This window comes from Vicia villosa, unplaced genomic scaffold, assembly GCF_029867415.1.
Source record: "Vicia villosa cultivar HV-30 ecotype Madison, WI unplaced genomic scaffold, Vvil1.0 ctg.000444F_1_1, whole genome shotgun sequence".
In the NCBI taxonomy this organism is placed as follows: Eukaryota; Viridiplantae; Streptophyta; class Magnoliopsida; order Fabales; family Fabaceae; genus Vicia; species Vicia villosa.
This window is the reverse complement of record NW_026705212.1, coordinates 937062-957009: the sequence shown is the minus strand read 5'-3', so window position 1 is coordinate 957009 and position 19948 is coordinate 937062. Positions and strand designations below refer to the sequence as shown.

Genomic DNA, 19948 nt, shown 5'->3' with positions numbered 1-19948 from the left:
TAGCATATCCAAATAATGAGACACCAAAAGAAAGAAAATATTTTAAAGAAAGGGAAATATGTTTTTGGAAGAACACAATTCAAACCCTTCTTTCTTGTGTTTTTCTCCACCTTCGGGGGGTACTTTTATTTCATCAGACATCCAAAATGTTTGGCGTTTACGGACAATTGGAAAAATTTTAAAGATTGGTTCCTCCTGGTAACTCCTCAAACTCCTGAGACCCACCCAATATTCTACAGAGTCCCTGAGGGAAATTCTCTTTTGATCGATACCTATTCCTTGATGATGACCTTGTATAAAGAGAAGGTACAAAAATACTGGGTTTGTAACCATTTTAGTTGGCAGTCGCACGAATATGCCGTCCCTTCTAAACATTTCCACTACCTTACATGGAAAAATGCTGGAAAGGTTGACTGGTCAAGCATTTTACTGCTTCCTATACGATTATTTAGGATACAATCAGATCATAATTAACCCCGAATATCATGAAAAACACCATTTACATATATTTTACATCTTTTTTTTGAGATAAAAGAAGATATTATATATATATATATATCAATGAATTATGTACAATAACTACACAAAATTTGCCATCAAGGCCTTACATCATAAGCAAACCTATTCTCTTCCTATATTTGACTTTTAACCAACCTCTATATACAATAGAGTCTATGATCCTGGGAACAATTTTTGTTGCATCTTCATTAGCATCTGTACCAAAGACACACTTGTTGCGATACATCCATAAACCATACACAGTTTCGGCAATAGCGATTTTCAGCATGTAAGAATGGTATCCTTTTCCTTTGGTATTTTGCACAACCCACTTTTTCTCCACTTGCCACTGACCCGACTTATGTTTCACCTCAAGCCAATCCAAAATCGTCGGCCACACATGCTTTGTAACACCACAGTTTAACATCAGATGGTCGATATCCTCCTCTTGCTCGTTACACAGGCTACACACATCCTCCTGCAGCAGGCCTAACCTTTTGAGCCTACTTTTTGTCGCCAACCTCCTATGGTACACAAGCCAAAGACAGACAACTGCTCTAGGCCGCGCGGCATTATACTGAATAATGTGACTCCAATCCACAGTTTCATCATCTTTTGCCAACTGGTCATATATTTTACATCTTTGCACATAGAATAATACCATTCAAATTGTGCAACACTCCTTCCACTTTTCAACGGTGTATGCTGGCCATCTTTTTTGATCTAATCGAGAGATACCTAGAAGTATTTTTGGATGAATTCTTGATGGTTGGAGCATCTTTTAACTTATTCTTAAACACCGTGGACACCATATTGAAAAGGTTCCTTAAAACTAATTTGATTTTGAATTGGGAGAAATTCCACTTTATGGTAACAAAAGGCATAATATTAGGACACAAAATCTTCTCAAGAGGAATAGAGGTTGACAAAGTCAAAGTAGAAGTAATCAAGAAACTTCCTCCACCAATAAATATTAAATTCATCAGGATTGTTGGACATGCAGAATTCTACATGAGATTCATCAAAGATTTTTTTTCAAATTTTCCAAACCATTAAGCAATTTGCTTAATAAATATGTGTTTTTCAACTTTGATGATTCTTGTTTCATTTCCTTTGAAAACTTAAAAAAGACATTAATAATTTCACCTATAATTACAACACCGGATTAGACACTTGATTTTGAATTACTCTATGTTGCTAGTGATTATGTGGTAGAAGCAACATTAGGATAAAGGAAGGCTAAAGTCTCCATGTTATACACTATGCAAGCATGATTTTAAATGACACTCAAATCAGTTATGCCACAACTGAAAAAGAATTGCATGCAATGATGTATGCATTGAAAAAGTTTAGATCATATATAATTGGTTCTATGATTTTCATTTACATTGTTCGTGCATATATCAAATGTTTAATGACCAAGTCTGATTCCAAACCAAGATTAATCTGATGGATGCTCCTATTACAAGAGTTTGATGTGGAAATTAGAGATAAATAAGGGTTAGAGAATTTGCTAACTGACCATCTTTCCAGACTAGTAAATGAAGACATAACTAGACAGGAGCACGAAGTATAGAAGAATTCGCTGATGAACAACTCCTCATATTAAAAGAAATACCCTAGTTTGCTGACATGGCTAATTACAAGGTTGTTGGTCTAACACTTGAAAATTTCATTTGTCATTAAAAGAAGAAGTTTTTACTAAAAAGGATATTTTGTTAAAATGGTGTGTGACAAAGGAAGAATCTCAAAACATACTGTAACACTATCACAATTCAACTTATGAAGGACATTATAATGGAGAAAGGACAACAACAAAATTTCTTCAATATTTTTTTTATGGCCTACTTTTTTTTTAAAGATTCCAATGCGCATAATCAACAGTGTGACAATTGTTAAAGAATGAAGGGGGGGGGGGGGATTTCTAGAAGAAATAAAATACCACTACAAAACATGCTGGAAGTTGAAATTTTTTACTGTTAGGGAATATAATTTGTTGGATCATTTTCATCTCCACTCTCCAAAAATTATATTTTGGTAGGATTAGATTATGTTTCTAAATGGGTTTAGGCAATCACATCACCCAAACTTGATGGTAAGATGGTGGTAAAGTTCCTCAAGAAGTTTTTTTCTCATGATTTATAAAACACCTTGAGTTCTAATAAGTGGTGAAGGATCACCATTTTAAACACTCAACTAGTGTATGTTGTTGACCATTATGGGGTACGACATAAAGTAAGACCTCCTTGTCATCCACGTAGCAATGTGCAGGCTGAGGTTTCCATCAGGGAATTTAAAACAATCCTTGAGAAAATAGTGTCCACCTCAAGAAAATACCGGTAACTCAGTTGAATGAAGCATTATGGGTCTATAGGATAACTTTAAAATCCCCTATTTGTATCTCACCATTCAAAATGTTCTATGAGAAATCATGACATCTTCTTGTAGAATAGGAAAATAAAGTCTATTGGGAAATTAAATTCTTAAACTTTGATTAGTCACAAACAAAAAATAAAGATGCATCGGCTTGATATAGAATAACTTAGATGCATCGGCTTGACCAACGACTCATCCAGAGAGACTTTAAACCGAGACAATTGGTACTAATGTTTCCATATTGAAGTTATACACACACATACATCTTCGTGCATAGTACATCTCGCTGACATGGGTGAATCCAATGAGATTATAGCCCACCATAGTCAAATGCAAACTGGCATCCCAATTGTTCGAATACAATGCCCTTCTGAAGTATATATAAATAGAGAGATATAAACATATGCATGCTTCTATTAATTTCTTCTATTTCTAATCCTAATGAAATATTAGGCTTTAATCACTTTGTCAAAGCCCATAGCCATTAACTATCTCGGAATAGGTTCTAAAGCTTGAAAACTAGGGGTTTAGGAATATTCTTCCTTCTTGATTCAAGTCACATAACTCCATGATTCGAATTAGGCAGGCAAAATTGAAAGTCTGCTAAAAATTAGCCCTTGATCTGAGTCACAAAAACCATGATTCGAGTCATGACCATTGTGATTCGAATAATAAGATATTTCATCCGAATCATAAAATCTTTGATTCAACTCACATGATTCTAAATTCAAATCAAATAGGCATAATTGCACAACTTTTTGTTATATTAAAATTAGCAATGTCTTTATTCGAATCATAGCAATCTAAATCCAATTTTATAATTTTAAATGAAATTTCCAACTCTTATCATACCACACTATTACTAATTAGTTTTTATCATATAGACATGTTCATATCAACAATTAACACATGAAATCGCAGATTTTCTACAATACAATACAACAAAATATCTTACATTCTAGCATGCAATTATCATATCATTCTCATCATCTACTCATACCCATTATATGATTCTATCATTCATTCTCACACCATCCTCAATATATATATATATATATATATATATATATATATATATATATATATATATATATATATATATATATATATATATATATATATATATATATATATATATATATATATATATATATATATATATATATATATATATATATATATATATATATATATATATATATATTACCACATGCAATCCCAATTTAAATTTCTAAATTATTATCTAACAATTAACATTTACTAATTTATTTGAATTAGATCATCTATGAGTTAGGTTTCAAGGAAGGGAAAATCATAGCTTAAGAGAGGGGAAACCCACATTAAATTGATGAGGAAAATGATGGTCATTCTTTCTTTCCGGTTGCATGCAAGCCTCAAATTTCCAATCTTTAGTTGATCTTCAACCACCTTGTATCAATAATGTGATTGAGCTCTTATTCATCTCTTTTCTTTTGTTCTTCCATATCTAACTTTTCATTCTCCAACCTTGATTATGCATTCTTCAATTTCTTGAATCAAAATATAATTTATAAGTGAAATAGTAAGGAAGATATTGATAATTTCACACTTCCTCTTTGGCTTAGTGATTTGGTGGTTTGGATTGGATTGCATGCAAGACTTCATTTTTCCAAAATCATAAAAAGTCAGAAGTTTTCAATTAAATGTCCAATTTTTCATGGCGTGAAAAATACCTGAACGCATTGCACGCTCAAAATTCAACCAGAGCCGCCACCGAACTTTATTTATTCCAAAAAGAAAGTGAAAATATAGAGAAAACACACAAAGAACAAAGGATAAGATGGTCATCGCAACCAAGAGAGGGCTCTAGAGTCGGTTACGCAAGGGGAAGATATTAGCACCCCTCACATTCGTTGTACTCAACGGGACCCATTTAGTTAGTTTCGTGATTGAATGTTAGCATGATGTTTACTTGTTATCTTCTACTTATTATGCGAGAAAAAGAGAAAGAAAATGAAATGTTTGTGGTTTTTATTATTGGGCCTGGCGAGACATTGGATCTTGCTCTTAAGTATCTCCAGATGCGATGGAGAACTCAAGGCTACGTAGTTCTTAGTTGAAAGAAAGTTGTTGATTTGTTGATTTGTTTTGTGAAAAAGAGTCTAGTCGCACTTGGGCGTAAAAGACTAGTTATTTGAAAGGGATTCGCACTGGGGCGCGTGAAATTCACACTTGTGCGATGAAAAGGTTCACACACTTGGGAGAAAAAAATGATTTGATGAGTTTGAATTGTTATTAGAGAATATAAGTATCAAATGGCCGAGATATTCATCCTGTACTCAAACACTTAAGGAAAGATTGAAAAGACTTCCAACTCGCCCGTTTAATCCTTTTATTGAAAAATAGATCTGGAAGTGACTTGATGTTGAATCAAGTATTTAATTGCGAAATTGTGAATGGTCGATGAAGTTTTATTAAGTGAAAGATTTTGAGAATGCGCCTTGAGTTGGATCAAAGGTTTTTGAAATGAAAATGTTGGTTTTATTATGAATGATTTGATTAATCCATTAACATGCATTTAATTAATTAATCAAACTAATTAAAAATTAACTAAGAAATTAATTAAAACAAATTTAATTAATTATCTAAAATATTCAAAAATTAATTAATAAGTTTAATTAATTAAGATATAATTATTTAATTAACCTAAATGATGGTGTTTAAGTTTGGGCCAAGGGCATAAGGCCCTGCTGTTACTATTAATGAGGAGTTGAGGGTGGTTTGCTAAAAAAAGGTGGTAATGGTATTTAAAAAGGGAATTTTTTATTCCATTCTATAGAACTGAGAAAAAAAATTATGGAATTTCAAAAATGTCTTTGAGAAATTGAAAATGCATTTTTACAATATTTTTGATTAGATTTTAGTTAGTTTTGGAGATGTATCTCCGATTTAGAACCGAAAATATATTTCCGATTTTGAATAATAACTAGCAACTTATATCAATAAATAAACAAAGTTTTATTCTATCATCCGGCGGTGATGGGATGCTTTGATTACGATTCTGCAATGGTATCGTGGCAGCGGCACAGTAATTATGGTTCTTCTCCTTTTGTTTTCAATCTAAAATTTGCTTGAATTTTATGTTACTGTGTTAAAAGTATGGTATTGTTGTTGTAAGGAATATTTTGAAATGGTGATGATGGTATGATTATGGTTGACTATTAAAATGGCTACTATAATAAAATTTAAAAAATTAAAATTTAGAACAAACTAAGTAAATAATAAAATAAAATAAATAGAACAAATATGAAAAGAGTAACTTCAATATCTTAATTGGTTTTATATTTTATAGATACGAAAGGTTGTGAAGCTTCGTACATAACATCTCTTGCACATTAGTTTAGGCCATTTAGAGCAGAGTTTTCAAAGTGTATTAAAACTAAGCATATTGTTGTATACACGAGTTAATTTTTATGTGTTCATTTTTTAAGATTGGAGAGGTGGAGAACAATAATTCATTTGATTCTCATAAATAATGATTTCAATAGAGACAAATATTGAGTAGGTTTACTATTGAAATGTCAATATTGAGGAGCAAATCCTTATATAATGTGAAGTTGAAATTATTAAATAAAAAATATTACCAAACCTAACAGTCATAAAACTACTAATCTAATACTAATAATAACAAAGATATATTTAATTGATACTAATGGAGAAATAGATATCTTATATCTAAAGTTTACGGGCAGAACAAATCTCTTACCACAAATAATAATTAAATACAAATATATGATGAGAAGGTTTGATTCAAAATTGAGTGTTTTAATAAATTTATAATCTTAAATTTAGCATTATTTGTATTATGAAAAATTTAAAATTAATCCACTATAAATTTATGAGTAAGAAAGTAATATATTCTAAAATTATATATTAATTTTAGATTTTTAAAGGTTTTATTTTTATTTTATTAGATACCCTTAATAATTGGAATAGCAATATAAATTTTTTCATATGTGTTTTGTTTGTAGGTGAAGTGTCTTTGCCTGGTGGGAAAGCGGATGAAGGGGGTAAGGATGATGCTGACACTGCGAAAAGAGAGGAAATTGAGGAAATTGGGTTGGATCCTGAACTTGTCAATGTTGTTACTGTTCGTGAACCATTTTTGTCTAAGGTATATATATGTTCTGGTTTTCTTGTGGCTTAATGTGTAATTGAGTATTCTCCAGTTTTGTCTTAGGCTATCAACAATGGTTTCTAAATTCAACACCCTACTTTTTCTTTTTTTACACTCCACATCATCATCTCTTTCTTCCACATAATAATTCAACACTCATTTAATTTTTACTCACTACAATGGTTTTGTTTAATAAAATTCAACACTCAATCCCACCATTTTAAACAATCACAACAACCAATAAAATAATATATGTGGGCCCTCACTTTCTCATTTAACATGTTGAATATTTTCAACACATATTAATCCACATCACTTTCAACTCTTTATTCAACACCTCATTGCACCTATTCAACTATTGAATAATTTTTTCAACACCCCCATTGTAAATGGTCAATCCCACCATTTTAAACAATCACAACAACCAATAAAATTTTGCAAAATAATATATGTGGGCCCTCACTTTCTCATTCAACATGTTGAATGTTTTCAACACATATTAATCCACATCACTTTCAACTCTTTATTCAACACCTCATTGCACCTATTCAACTATTGAATAATTTTTTCAACACCCCATTGTAAATGGTCTTATTAGGTTTTTTTTGTTGCCAAATTACACCTTTATGAAAATTATGTTTGTTGGCTTTTACCTTAGGGCTGGAGACATTCCTGGGATGGTCATGATGATCATGGAAGCGGCCATTAACTTTTCGTAGGTATCTTCTCATCTTAATCGTTGTGGCTACATGGTTTACTTTACAATTCAATTTTCTTAGTTAGTCATGTTTTTTTTTAATGTTAGTATGGTTACTGTATGATGCTAAAAGTTGGGATTGACTCGGTAGTGCTTCGTCTGGTATTGTATGAATATTATTCACAGGAATTATAAGTGCATATGACATTTTTCCTGGGTTACTTTCATGTCTGTATAAAAACATTGTGGTGACTATTTTGGTGTTTTGTTTTAGGTCATGAAGCACTATGTGTATTCAAATTTGTCACAAATTTGTCACGAAGTTCTCACTTCTCAAAGATTTGTCTCTGCTGTTTTTGAGTTGATATCATCATTAGCGGAAACATTAATGTAAGAATGGTTTCATTTATAGTATTTATTTTCCCTCATGTTCAAACATTAATTGTAAATGATGTGTGGACTCCTTTTGTCTCTTACAGATTTATTTATATGGGTTTGGACATTTATATGGAACAACATAGCTGGATCTCATATTGGATTTTATATTCTTCTCCATTGTATCCTTTATTTTTCCTTAATAGTCAAGTGTTGTGATTTCCATTAGCTAAGCATTCCACATTCTTCTTGGCAATTTTCCTTAACTTATCGATAATTACTTCAGATATTCATTGTAGTTGCAAGGTATTTTATACTGATTTTTGTCATTACTAGCCCATGATTGTGGTACAAGCAGGATTTCCTTATACCGATATCAACTCTGTTACTTTCCAAAATTTATGGTCTTTGTTTCCGCCTAATCCTTTTGCTCAAGACCTGAGTATACTTTCATATGCAGTTTCAACCCCTAAAGATAATGGTCTAAGCTGGTGTAAACGGGGAGAATGTGCTGATTATGCCGTTGACTGTGTGATTACAATTGTATATTCCCTTTTAGATGATTATTTTCTTCCATGGTTCTATATTTCCTTTTATTCCTCCCTTGCATTCAGCCTTAGATGTGCCACTCCAATAATTTAATTGCTGTATCTTTTTTCATTGACAGAAGGATATCTATAAATTGCTTCTGGCCACATTCTTTTTGTGGTTTGTTCTGGCCCTGTACTTTGACAATATAATCCCAAATGCTATGGGTGTGAGGAAATCTGTGTTATACTTTCTAAATCCTCATTATTGGACGGGAAACGAAGGACACAAAATGAAAGGTAACAACTACTCTTTGATTGAAGGAGAGTTTAGAGATGACGATAATATATGTTTCCTCCTGTTTTTGCCCTCCCCATCTTGTCTAGAATTCCTCTATTTATATAGTTGCTTTTTAGGTTACGAACATCAATGATATTGTCCTCTTTAGGAACGATCAAGGATTTCTACCTTAACATTTCAAGTAAAATGATTTCTTTGTTGTTTTAAGTCTGAATCCGAACTTGTCTTATGCAAACCTTAGGTTTAACTTGATCATCTTCAAATCAACTTTGATGTGCTTTTAAGTTTAACTTGATCTTACATGTCTTCTCTGTGTAAAATTTGTTTGAGTTTAACATCATCTTATAATATTTTTGAAATGAAAATGTTTAGCAGGGATTTGTTCAAGTTCTATCACCTAAGTAGTTGTTTGTCAATGGTAGTTTGCTGTTGTATTGCTGTTTTTCTGCTGTTGCATTGCTGTTTTTTCTACTATTGTATTCTTGTTTTGCTGCTGCTGCTGTACTGATGTTTTGCTGCTGCTGCTGTATGGGTGTTTTTTCTGCTGCTGTATGGGTGTTTTGCTGCTGTTATATTGATGTTTTACTGTTGCCGCTGCTGTATTGATGTTGTATTGGTGTTTTACTGCTGCTGTATTGATGTCCCTTGATGAATTTATTTTATTTATTTCTGGGTGAGTATAGTTTGTCAACTATACAATAAATTTGTCAACTACATTGTTTATTTATTTTATATTTACATCACCCTGGTGGAGTATAGTTTGTCAACTATACACTAAATTCTGAATTATTAATAGTTTTTTACTCCCTTGTTTCATGTTTTAGTGCATATATGGTATCATCTTCATTTGAACTTTTACCGAAATATTTCATTTAGGTTGTTTGTTGGAGGACGTATTAATGATAATTTTTATGTTTTCATCCCAAAATTGTTATGCACAATTGCAGATACTTGATATATTTTCTTGATGTTGCTAAGCATTTTACTTATAATGAATATCAATGATGCAGTCCGTACCTGATATTGCTTGGGGCAAACAAACTCGTGTGATATTAGATGTTGGATATGGTGTTTCCAGCTTTGGAGGCTTTCTCTTTGAAAGAGATGTACTTGCAATGTCATTTGGGGTGACATATTTCCTTTTGGATAAATTGATTACGTAAAATTGATTATGGCTGAAGAAGCACAATTCGTTTACATGTTTGTGTCATTATTTTCAATTACTTCTCATCCTTAGTGCATTATTTAGTCAATAATAAGGATGAGAAGGATACTAAAGGTGTTTTGTCTAGGAAGGATACAAAGGAATAAAGTTAGGCTAAAACAACTCAATCGAAGTCATTTTCTTCTGAAGATAGTTCTGTGACTTCAACTGGATCTTACCCTTCTAATCATAGGTATTAGAATTGTAGGGATAGTGACGAGGAAGATGAAGAAATTGATGACTGGGTTGATGATCTTATATTGTCCAAAGACTTGAACATGTTTGAAACAGATATGGAAACTTTTGAGTAAGTTTGATGAGTATCAGATTTCTCACTTGTGGCGCGACACTAATAGAGCTGCAAATCATCTTGCAAAGATGGCTCTTTGTGGAAACGATGTGGTTTTCTGGCCGGTTGATTTTTCTGATAGCCTTTGTAATATCATTCAAGAAGATGCTATAGGAACCAAATATATGCGACGATGATTCGAATATCTGAGTATTTAAGTTGAGTTTGTGGTTGCTGTCTAAATAAATTGGTGGAGAAAGTAAGATTCAAATCGATATTTGAAAACTGTAGGTAGAAATTGATGCTATAGCTTGCACTCGGTAGTTAAGCTGACATGTTCATTTCAAATTATAGTAGAAGTATAGCTTGCAATGTAATTATAGATGACATGTGTGTTTGAAACTTATGTTCATGAAAACATATCTTGAAGCTTTTTGTAGTCTGGCTTTTCATTTATGTTATCAGTGAAGAATTGGAGTTTATGTTCTTTTATTCAATTTTTTTAGGTAGATAAAGTAACATCACTGGTTCACAAAATTGTGAGATTTTGAGTTTGAATTTGGGTTATATCATACAACTTAACAATTTTGGCATTTGCGAGCTAGGATTTGCAAATCAAAGATACAATAAAAAATATCAATGTTAAATATGGAAAAAAATGCAAATAACCAAGTTTAAAAAAATAATTACCCAAAAAACCAGGTTTTGGGAAAAATTACCTGGGTAACCAGGTTTAGGAGGTGCCCTACAATAGGAGCCACCTCCCATGACGCCATAGTACAAATTTTTGGTCATATGCACCACCTGGGATGGCGCCTTAGTGCATGGTGGCGCCAATGTGTTGCAGTATTTTTTTTTGTTTTTTAATATTTTAAAAAAACCTACTAAATAAATAATTAGAATTGCGGGAATATATATTAATGATATAAGACGACGCATTACAACTGGAAATACGGGAAAAACATTACAAATACGGGAATATATTTTTAAAAAAACATTAAAATTATGCTAATCTTGACCCTTATGACCGTCAGTTCCGCAAGAAGGTGTTGTTCGGATCCGTTGGGAAGGTAGTCAACGACCCCCCTAGTCCTTGGATGTTCTCATTGTGTTTGGGTAGGTGGGCCTCGGATTAGCCCCTCCATGCGCTCGCTGGGCATGTAATCTTCAATCCTACTGTCAAACAGTCGGGTCCCCATGCACTCAAAGTTCTGTCGTGGTGGTGGGGTCGCCACGTATGGTTGGTAAAACCCAACGCTTGAGTTGCCTTGGAAAAAAGGCATTGTTTGTTGGGGTGTGGTGAAGCCATATTGTTGTTGTTGTGATTGATGGGAGCTATGGTAAAGTGATGATTACAGCATAATTGGCTCGTTTGGGTCGTATTCGTCATCTGGGCCCATGTCGGGGCTGGGTTGCCTAGTTGAGGGCCCGCATCGTGGTGCTGTTGGGTGAAGCCCCATGAGTGATGTTGGCTTGGTTTCCTAGAGGAGGGGCCCGCGTCGTGGTGCTGTTGGTTGGGCTGATTTTGGTAGGGTGTTTGATACTCTTCACGGTAAGGGTGTTCGGAGGTCTGATGGTGTTGGTACTGTGTTTGGTGAAAGCTATGTTAGATTGGTTGGCTTGGTTGGCTTGGTTGGCTTGGTTGGCTTGGTTGACGTTGTTGGCGTTGTTGACTCTGTTGGCGTTGTTGGGGTGGTTGTTGGTTGTATTGCTGTTGGCGGGGGTCATGTAAGTAGTAATAGTTGGACACATACATTTCAGGGGTTTTGACTGATCTATACCAATTCACGTATTCTTCAGTTGGATACATCGGGAGTTGGGCAACGGGGAATTGGAGGACATAGCGACGACGCTGCTTCCACGTCTCACAACATTCAGGTGCGAATGATTTCCAATCTTGGTGATCCCATTGGTTATTCACTCTTTTCAAATGCCAACAACCCAAATCAGTGGGGGAATTCGGGATCGGTTGATGCATGCCAAATTGGAGTCTCACACCGTCAGCATGGTGCATCTTCACAATGTTGAACCTTATGATAGGTGTCACCGCGTCCAAACTTCTTGGTCACGGGCATTGGGCTCATGTTCGAGGCCCAAGTATGGTCTCCAATTAAATTGCATAGGAAAAAAGAATATAATATATTATTTGGAAGATGGTTTGTAATACATATATACGCATCATAAAAAAATTTAGTGGCAATACATCTTGAGCTCGGAGGTGATCCAATAGTTGCCGATATAATATAATATTCCCCCTCGGATTCTTGCTGTAATTCAACCGAGGACCACAAAACCTAAAACAAAAAAAGAGCAAACATGTTATTTCAGATTTCTTGGGCAAGAAAAGATCAATTTGCACCCAAGTCAATTAATATAGTACGAATACTCTTATTTGTTTCTTATTTATAAAATTTAAACTTTTAATCGGACAAGTTAATCAATGATCTATATATATATATATATATATATATATATATATATATATATATATATATATATATATATATATATATATATATATATATATATATATATATATATATATATATATATATATATATATATAATAGGTAGGAGAATTAAAATTAAAATTTAACTGGTCAATTCTATCCAAATACGAAATTATATAGTACATATACACATAGGTGCTTATATAATACGCGTATATGGTACTGATATCAACACATTTAACTAAATTTTAAATACTAACAAGAATATGTTATCACTGGATTTAAATATTTTTAAACATAATTCCAAAACAAAATTATTTGTATATAGGAATAATTATACGATTGATTCAAATATTTTTATATGTGGAATAATATATTTGATTTGTAAATTGATTTTAATCAATTAATTTTAACGGAAACATGAAGTTAGTGATCAAAATATTGAATATTAACAGGAATATTAAATTACATATCAAAATAGTGAATATTAACGGAACATGCGGTTAGTGATCAAAATATCGAATAATAACGAATATATATATATATATATATATATATATATATATATATATATATATATATATATATATATATATATATATATATATATATATATATATAGGTAGGAGATTTAAAATTAAAACTTTAACGGGTCAATTCTATTCAAATACGAAATAATATAGTACAAATCACACAAGTACTTATATGATACACGTATATGGTACTGATATTAACATATTTAATTAAATATTAAATACTAACAAGAATATGTTATCAATGGATTTAAATATCTTTATACATAATTCCAAAACAAAATTATTTATATATAGGAATAATTATACGATTGATTCAAATATTTTTATATGTGAAATAATATATTTGATTTGTAAATTGATTTGACTCAATTAATTTTAACGGAAACATGAAGTTAGTGATCAAAATATTGAATAATAATGAGAATATTAAATTACTGATCAAAATATTGAATATTAACGGAACATGAAGTTACTTATCAAAATATCGAATAATAACAGAAATATTAAATTATTGATCAAAATAGTGAATATTAACGAGAACATGAAGTTACTGATCAAAATATTGAATAATAACGGAAACATGAATTTACTAATAACGAGAACATGAAGTTACTGATAAAAATATTGAATATTAACAGAAACATGAAGTTACTGATCAAAATATTAATATTAGCAGAAACATGAAGTTACCGGTCAAAAATATTGTATATTAACGAAAACATGAAGTTATTGATCAAACTATTGAACATTAACGTGAACATAAAGTTATCAATTAAAATATTAAATATTAACGGGAAGCAATGTTAATACGTTGAAAGTAAATATGACTAAGTTTATTGCATTAGACAATCGACATTGTGTATTCTTTATTGATCTTCCCAATTTTTATTGCATATTAATAAAATAACACTTCATTATTCTATTTTTTTTATCAATTTCATTTTTAATTTTATTATGTATCTTTACTGAATGAAATGTATCTTAATAATAATTACATCAATTTCTTTTTTCTGTAAAAAAATATAACATTGAACAAAATAAGCGAGAACATGAAGTTCCTGATCAAAATATTGAATATTAACAGGAACATGAAGTTAGTGAATAAAATATTGAACATTAAAGAGAACATGAATTACAGATCAAAATATTGAATATTAACGGGAACATGAAGTTACTGATCGAAATATTGAATATTAACGAGATCATGAAGTTATTGATCGAAATATTGAATATTAAAACAAATGAGCATACCACACTGGTCCCCGTGCGAATGCACGTTTATCCCGTTAATATTCACAATATTGAATATTAACAGGAGCACAGAGTTATTGATTAAAATATTGAATATTAACGGGAGCCAGAGTTAATTTTGATATTAACGGGAACACAAAGTTACTGATCAAAATAATAAATATTAATAGGAACACAGAGTTATTGACAAAATATTGAATATTAACGAGAACACGAAATTACTGATAATTTTGTTTTAATATTAACATAAACATTAAGTTACTGATAAATTTTTTCAATATTAACGGGAACACAAAGTTATTGATCAAAATAATGAATATTAACGGGAACATGGAGTTATTGATCAAAATAAAGAATATTAACGGAAATATGAAGTTACTGATAAAAATATCGAATATTAACGGGAACAAATTTGGAATATTAACGAGAATACAAAGTTACTGATCAAAATAATGAATATTAACAAGAATATGAAGTTACTGATCAAAATATTGAATATTAACGGGAACATGAAGTTACTGAATAAAATATTCAATATTAACGAGAACATGAATTACTGATCAACATATTGAATATTAACGGGAACATTAAGTTACTGATCGAAATATTGAATATTAAGGAAAAATGATGTTTATTGATGAAAATATCCCAAACTTTGACCCAACCTATTAAAAAGAAATTTCTATAATTTACACATCTGGTTTTATGACATTTACTTCTAGAATAATATCTACATTGAACAAAATAACACGACCACAACGGGTACCCGTGCGGACGCACGGGTATCACACTAGTTTATAATTAAAATTGGAATAGGAATAGAAATATGAACAATATTATTATCATTATTATTATTATTATTATTATTATTATTATTATTATTATTATTATTATTATTATTATTATTCATGACTCATAACTCAGTTATGCTACATAAAACTAATAATAATAAAGATATTTATTATTATTTATTATGTTACATAAGAAAGTTTACTTGATAAATTAATTTTCAAAAACAATTTTAAAGTTAAAAATATATTTGTTAATTTATACTGACTTATATAAATGAAAAATAAATTTATTATAGTTCATAATTAAATTTTGAATTATATAAAATTTAATTTGTTATTTAGTCATTAAATAAATTGAGACAAAATCTTTTTTATAATTTTTATAAACTATGTGTAAAATTATTTTATCATAATTATTTATCAAAATAATTTTTTATATATGCGATATGTAATTTGTGATTTATATTTGTTATTTTGAAAAATCAAGTAACTCAATATTTATATAAAAATATGAATAAAGTAACAACTATTTTTATTTTTACTTGATTTATTTTGCTTTAAATTTTACTTTTTATATTAATTATTAATGTTTTTTTTTTTTACTTTTTTACTTTTACTTTTGTTAACGGAAAATTTAATGTGGACGGTGACTTAAGATGGATTATCAGAGTTGCGCAGCTGAAGCGTGATGTGGCGCAGTTGCTATGCGTGTATGTTTGTTAGAGGTGAAAAACTAAATATCAGAAGCCTAGGAGAATGATATGTCTTGATCTACATGTTTGATTTGGTGGGTTGTTGAGATAAGGACGATGTGCCAGAATATGGTGTTTTCTCGTAAATAGTTGCTGAGTTTATAAGGGTAGTATTTGGGTTGTTAGTTGATGGTGAAGTTGAGTGTATTCGTCGAGTAATCTTGTTAAGTTGACGTTATAGTGAGTTTATTCCCGTTGTCGTGATGTTGTTGTTGGTTATCGTAAATGACGGATAATATTCCATAATATGATGAACTTGATTATGTTGGCCATGTTGATATTACTATAAGAGTGAATACGAAGACATGAATAAAGTTGTTGATATTTGACATACTTATATGTGAGAGAATGAAGTTGTGGATGTGTTCTGATGTTGCAAGTATTGTTAAGAGGATAATGTGATGTTGTATATCCAAGTATAAGTGTGTGATGGTTGTTACTACTTTAAATGTTGATGTGCCACAGTATTGTTGAACTGATTGATAAGTTAGTAATGATTATGTCGCGAAGGTGTTGGATGCTTAACATTTGTGTAGTTGATTTACACCATGTTGGGTTGCTGTTATGTCAGGAAGGTAGTGGTCGAAGTGTTGTCATACGTGACTTGAGACAGAAAGAGTTGGATGCAAAATGCGCGTTAAGGGTGGTACTGTTGAGTAGACTTTCGAGGACGAAAAATATTCTAAATGGGGGAGAGTTGTAACGCCCCGATAATTTAATTAATTATTTAATTAAATTATTTCAGATTAATTGTCAAAGTTGTGAAATGTTGGAATATGTGGATATAAGTTACTATGTTGATGTTGGTTGATTAATTGATTAATATTGATAATAATATTAATATAATTATTAGATTATTCTATATGGGCTTATTATGTGGTTGGTGGTAGTAAAAGAGGGTATGAATACTAAGCCCAATAAGAGAATAGAATTATAGATTTAAGTGGAATAAAAGAAAATTGGGGACAAGAATTAGAAGTGGCATTTGTGAAAGAAAGAAGAAACAAGAGAAGAGCTGAGCTAGGGCAAAGGGAGAACCTCCATTGGTAGAGAAACTTTTGAAGAAAATTGTTATGGTAAGGGTGGAATTCTTACTCTCTAAGGGTTGGCATGATGATGGGTATGGTAGAGGTTAGATTTCATAATTGTATGTCCATGAATGTGTGAAGAAGTTGAATTTTGATGTGTTGATGAATGTTGAAATTGATGTATGATTTGTTGTGCAATCGATGAACTTGGTGTGTTTGTTGAAATAGATACATGATACTGATGTTGAACCTGAAAAATCATGACTTAAAACGATGTTTTGATATGGGAAAATAGAGATTTTGGGGTTTTGAAGGGTTAAACTCGTAGCAGCCAAAAACAGAGTTTTTTTTAAACTGCTACAGCGGGAACCGGTTCCCAGTCTGGAGGAACCGGGTTCCCAGACCTTCTGCGGTGTGAAAATGTTGTTTTTGAATAGGGGAACCGGTTCCTAGTTTGGGGGAACCGGGTTCCACTAAGTCGGACTGAATTTTCTTAAAAACTTCAAAAAGTCATAACTTTTGACTCAGGTGTTTGTTTGACGCGCCGTTTGGACCGTTAGAAAGCTAAAATAAATTCCTATCTTATAAAAATTAATTGGGTACCAGTATAAAATTATTTAATATAAATTAAACTTGTGGTACGTATTCGATCTGTATGAGTTGATAAGGATGTTGTATGCTTGATGCAATTGGTTGTACGAATTCGATCTGTATGAGCTGATGATGATGCCTTGTGATGAATTAACAATAAATATGATTTTATTAAGAAGTTTAATTAACTGTGTTATGTCGTTACTTGTCTTGTGTACTATGACGCTTGCTGATTAATATGATGAATTTAGTTGAATTGTCTCCAATTGTTGGCGAGATAACGTTGTAGGCCCTATGGCCAATATTGATAAGTTGTATGTTGTTGTTGAATTTATTATTGTTGTTATAGGCCCTATGGCCAATGTTGATTGAATTGAGTTGCTGTTGTTATAAGTTATTGTTGATGTGTTGATTAAGTTGCAGGTCCTATGACCAACGTTGTTAAGTTGTTTTGCAGTTGTCGGTCTTGATACCAATGTTGATTAAGTTGTTGCATTTTGTCGTTGTTGTGTTGTGTTGATTAAGTTGGTGTTGCATGCATAGCATAACATTATTAAGTTGACATGTATTGGCAATTTTAAGTTGGAGCTAATGCTCACCACGTTGGCCTGGATTGGCAAAATAAGTTAAAGGCTTATGCCTTGTTGACGCCTCGATAACCTGGCGGATTTTTAAGTTGGGAGTTCTGCTCCAATGGTACCACATGCATATGCATAGTTGAGTCACATCTGGAGTTGTATGTTGTTTGAGGTTGCTATTAAGTTGTGATATTTTGTTGTATATATATATATATATATATATATATATATATATATATATATATTATATATATATATATATATATATATATATATATATATATATATTAAGTTGTTGCTGTTAAGAAGGTGTTGTTATTATTAAATGGATGTTGGTGTTAAGTTTATGTTGTAATTAAGTTGTTGTTGTGGTTTTTATGTTGATGGTTGATTTAATGTTGTTGCTGTTAACAAGTTGTGCTGATTTAAGTATTTTTGTTACTTGTTGTATAATTGTTGTATGAAGTGGTGAAATTATGTATGATCTATATCTCCTATATTATTTATCATGCATTCCTTTATATTGTAAGATATCTCACCCCTTTTTTTTAAATGTTACCCCTATGCTGGTAATGTGCAGGTGATACACAAAGATGAAGATTTAGTAGCTTCATCGAGTCCAAGTGGTGTGTCGCTCTGATACGTAGCACTCAGGGGGATGTTTATGTTGTGGTTCCTATGTTGTTATTCCTGTAGTTGTTTAATAATTATAATTTGAATTTGGTGTTAGTTGAATAAATATTGTTAAATGATTTCTAAGTTAAAAGTTGTGAATTTTGCTGCGTTATTATTAAAAGAAGTTGTTTTGTGGTTATATGAAGGAAGTAAGTTGTCAACTGTCTCTTGAATACTATGTATCTATGTTGAGTGAAATACAAGTTGAATTTTATGTTGAATTGTGATACCCTGAATATGTTGAAAAGTTTTTAAATACTCTGATTTTTTGTATTATGTTTCAGCTGTAGGATGTTAGTATGCTGCTGTTGGCGACAATACAAGTGTTGAGGGATTTTGTTGTTTCCCGAATCGAAGGTGACTTGTATTTAAGAATTTGGTTGTTAATTAAGTTGGAGCGTCTTGAAGGAGGATGATTAGACGGAGCTGATGGTTATTTCTAGAAGAGGGGATTTAGAAAGTTGCGATGTTCCAACGCTGTTGATGGACTGTGAAGTTGTTGTTTGAGCAGTCTTGCATAAGATGTCGATGTTGAATCAGTGATTAAGTAAAGTATTGTTGTAGACATTATTGTAGGATTATTGATAAGTGATTGAGACAGTGGTAGAAGCTGTTGGAGTTTATGTTGAAATGTGATACCCTGAATATGTTGAAAAGTTTTTAAATACTATAATTTTTTGTATTATAATGGCAAAATATCCTTTTTGGTCCCATATGTTAACCCCGGGGTTCATTTTGGTCCCTTAAATTCAAAAAATTTCATATTGGTCCCTTAACTCTTCAAAAGGTGTCATTTTGGTCCTTTTTGGCATATTAGCGACGGATTTAGCGACCGATTTTTGAGTTTTTCCGTCGCTAATATGACAAAAAGGA

The 19948-nt window shown here is 31.4% G+C and overlaps 1 protein-coding gene across 1 annotated transcript; it reads right to left on the bottom strand.

Annotated features, from left to right (window-relative positions):
- Positions 1–604: 604 nt before the first annotated feature.
- On the bottom strand, positions 605–1162 carry LOC131628357 (uncharacterized). The gene has a single exon (XM_058899198.1). It carries the CDS (start codon positions 1160–1162, stop codon positions 605–607), a length of 558 nt encoding a protein of 185 aa, XP_058755181.1.
- Positions 1163–19948: the final 18786 nt, after the last annotated feature.

What these genes read in the sequence shown, in the direction of transcription:
- LOC131628357 (XM_058899198.1), bottom strand. Translation starts at nt 1,162, where the DNA reads ATGGTATTATTCTATGTGCAAAGATGTAAAATATATGACCAGTTGGCA.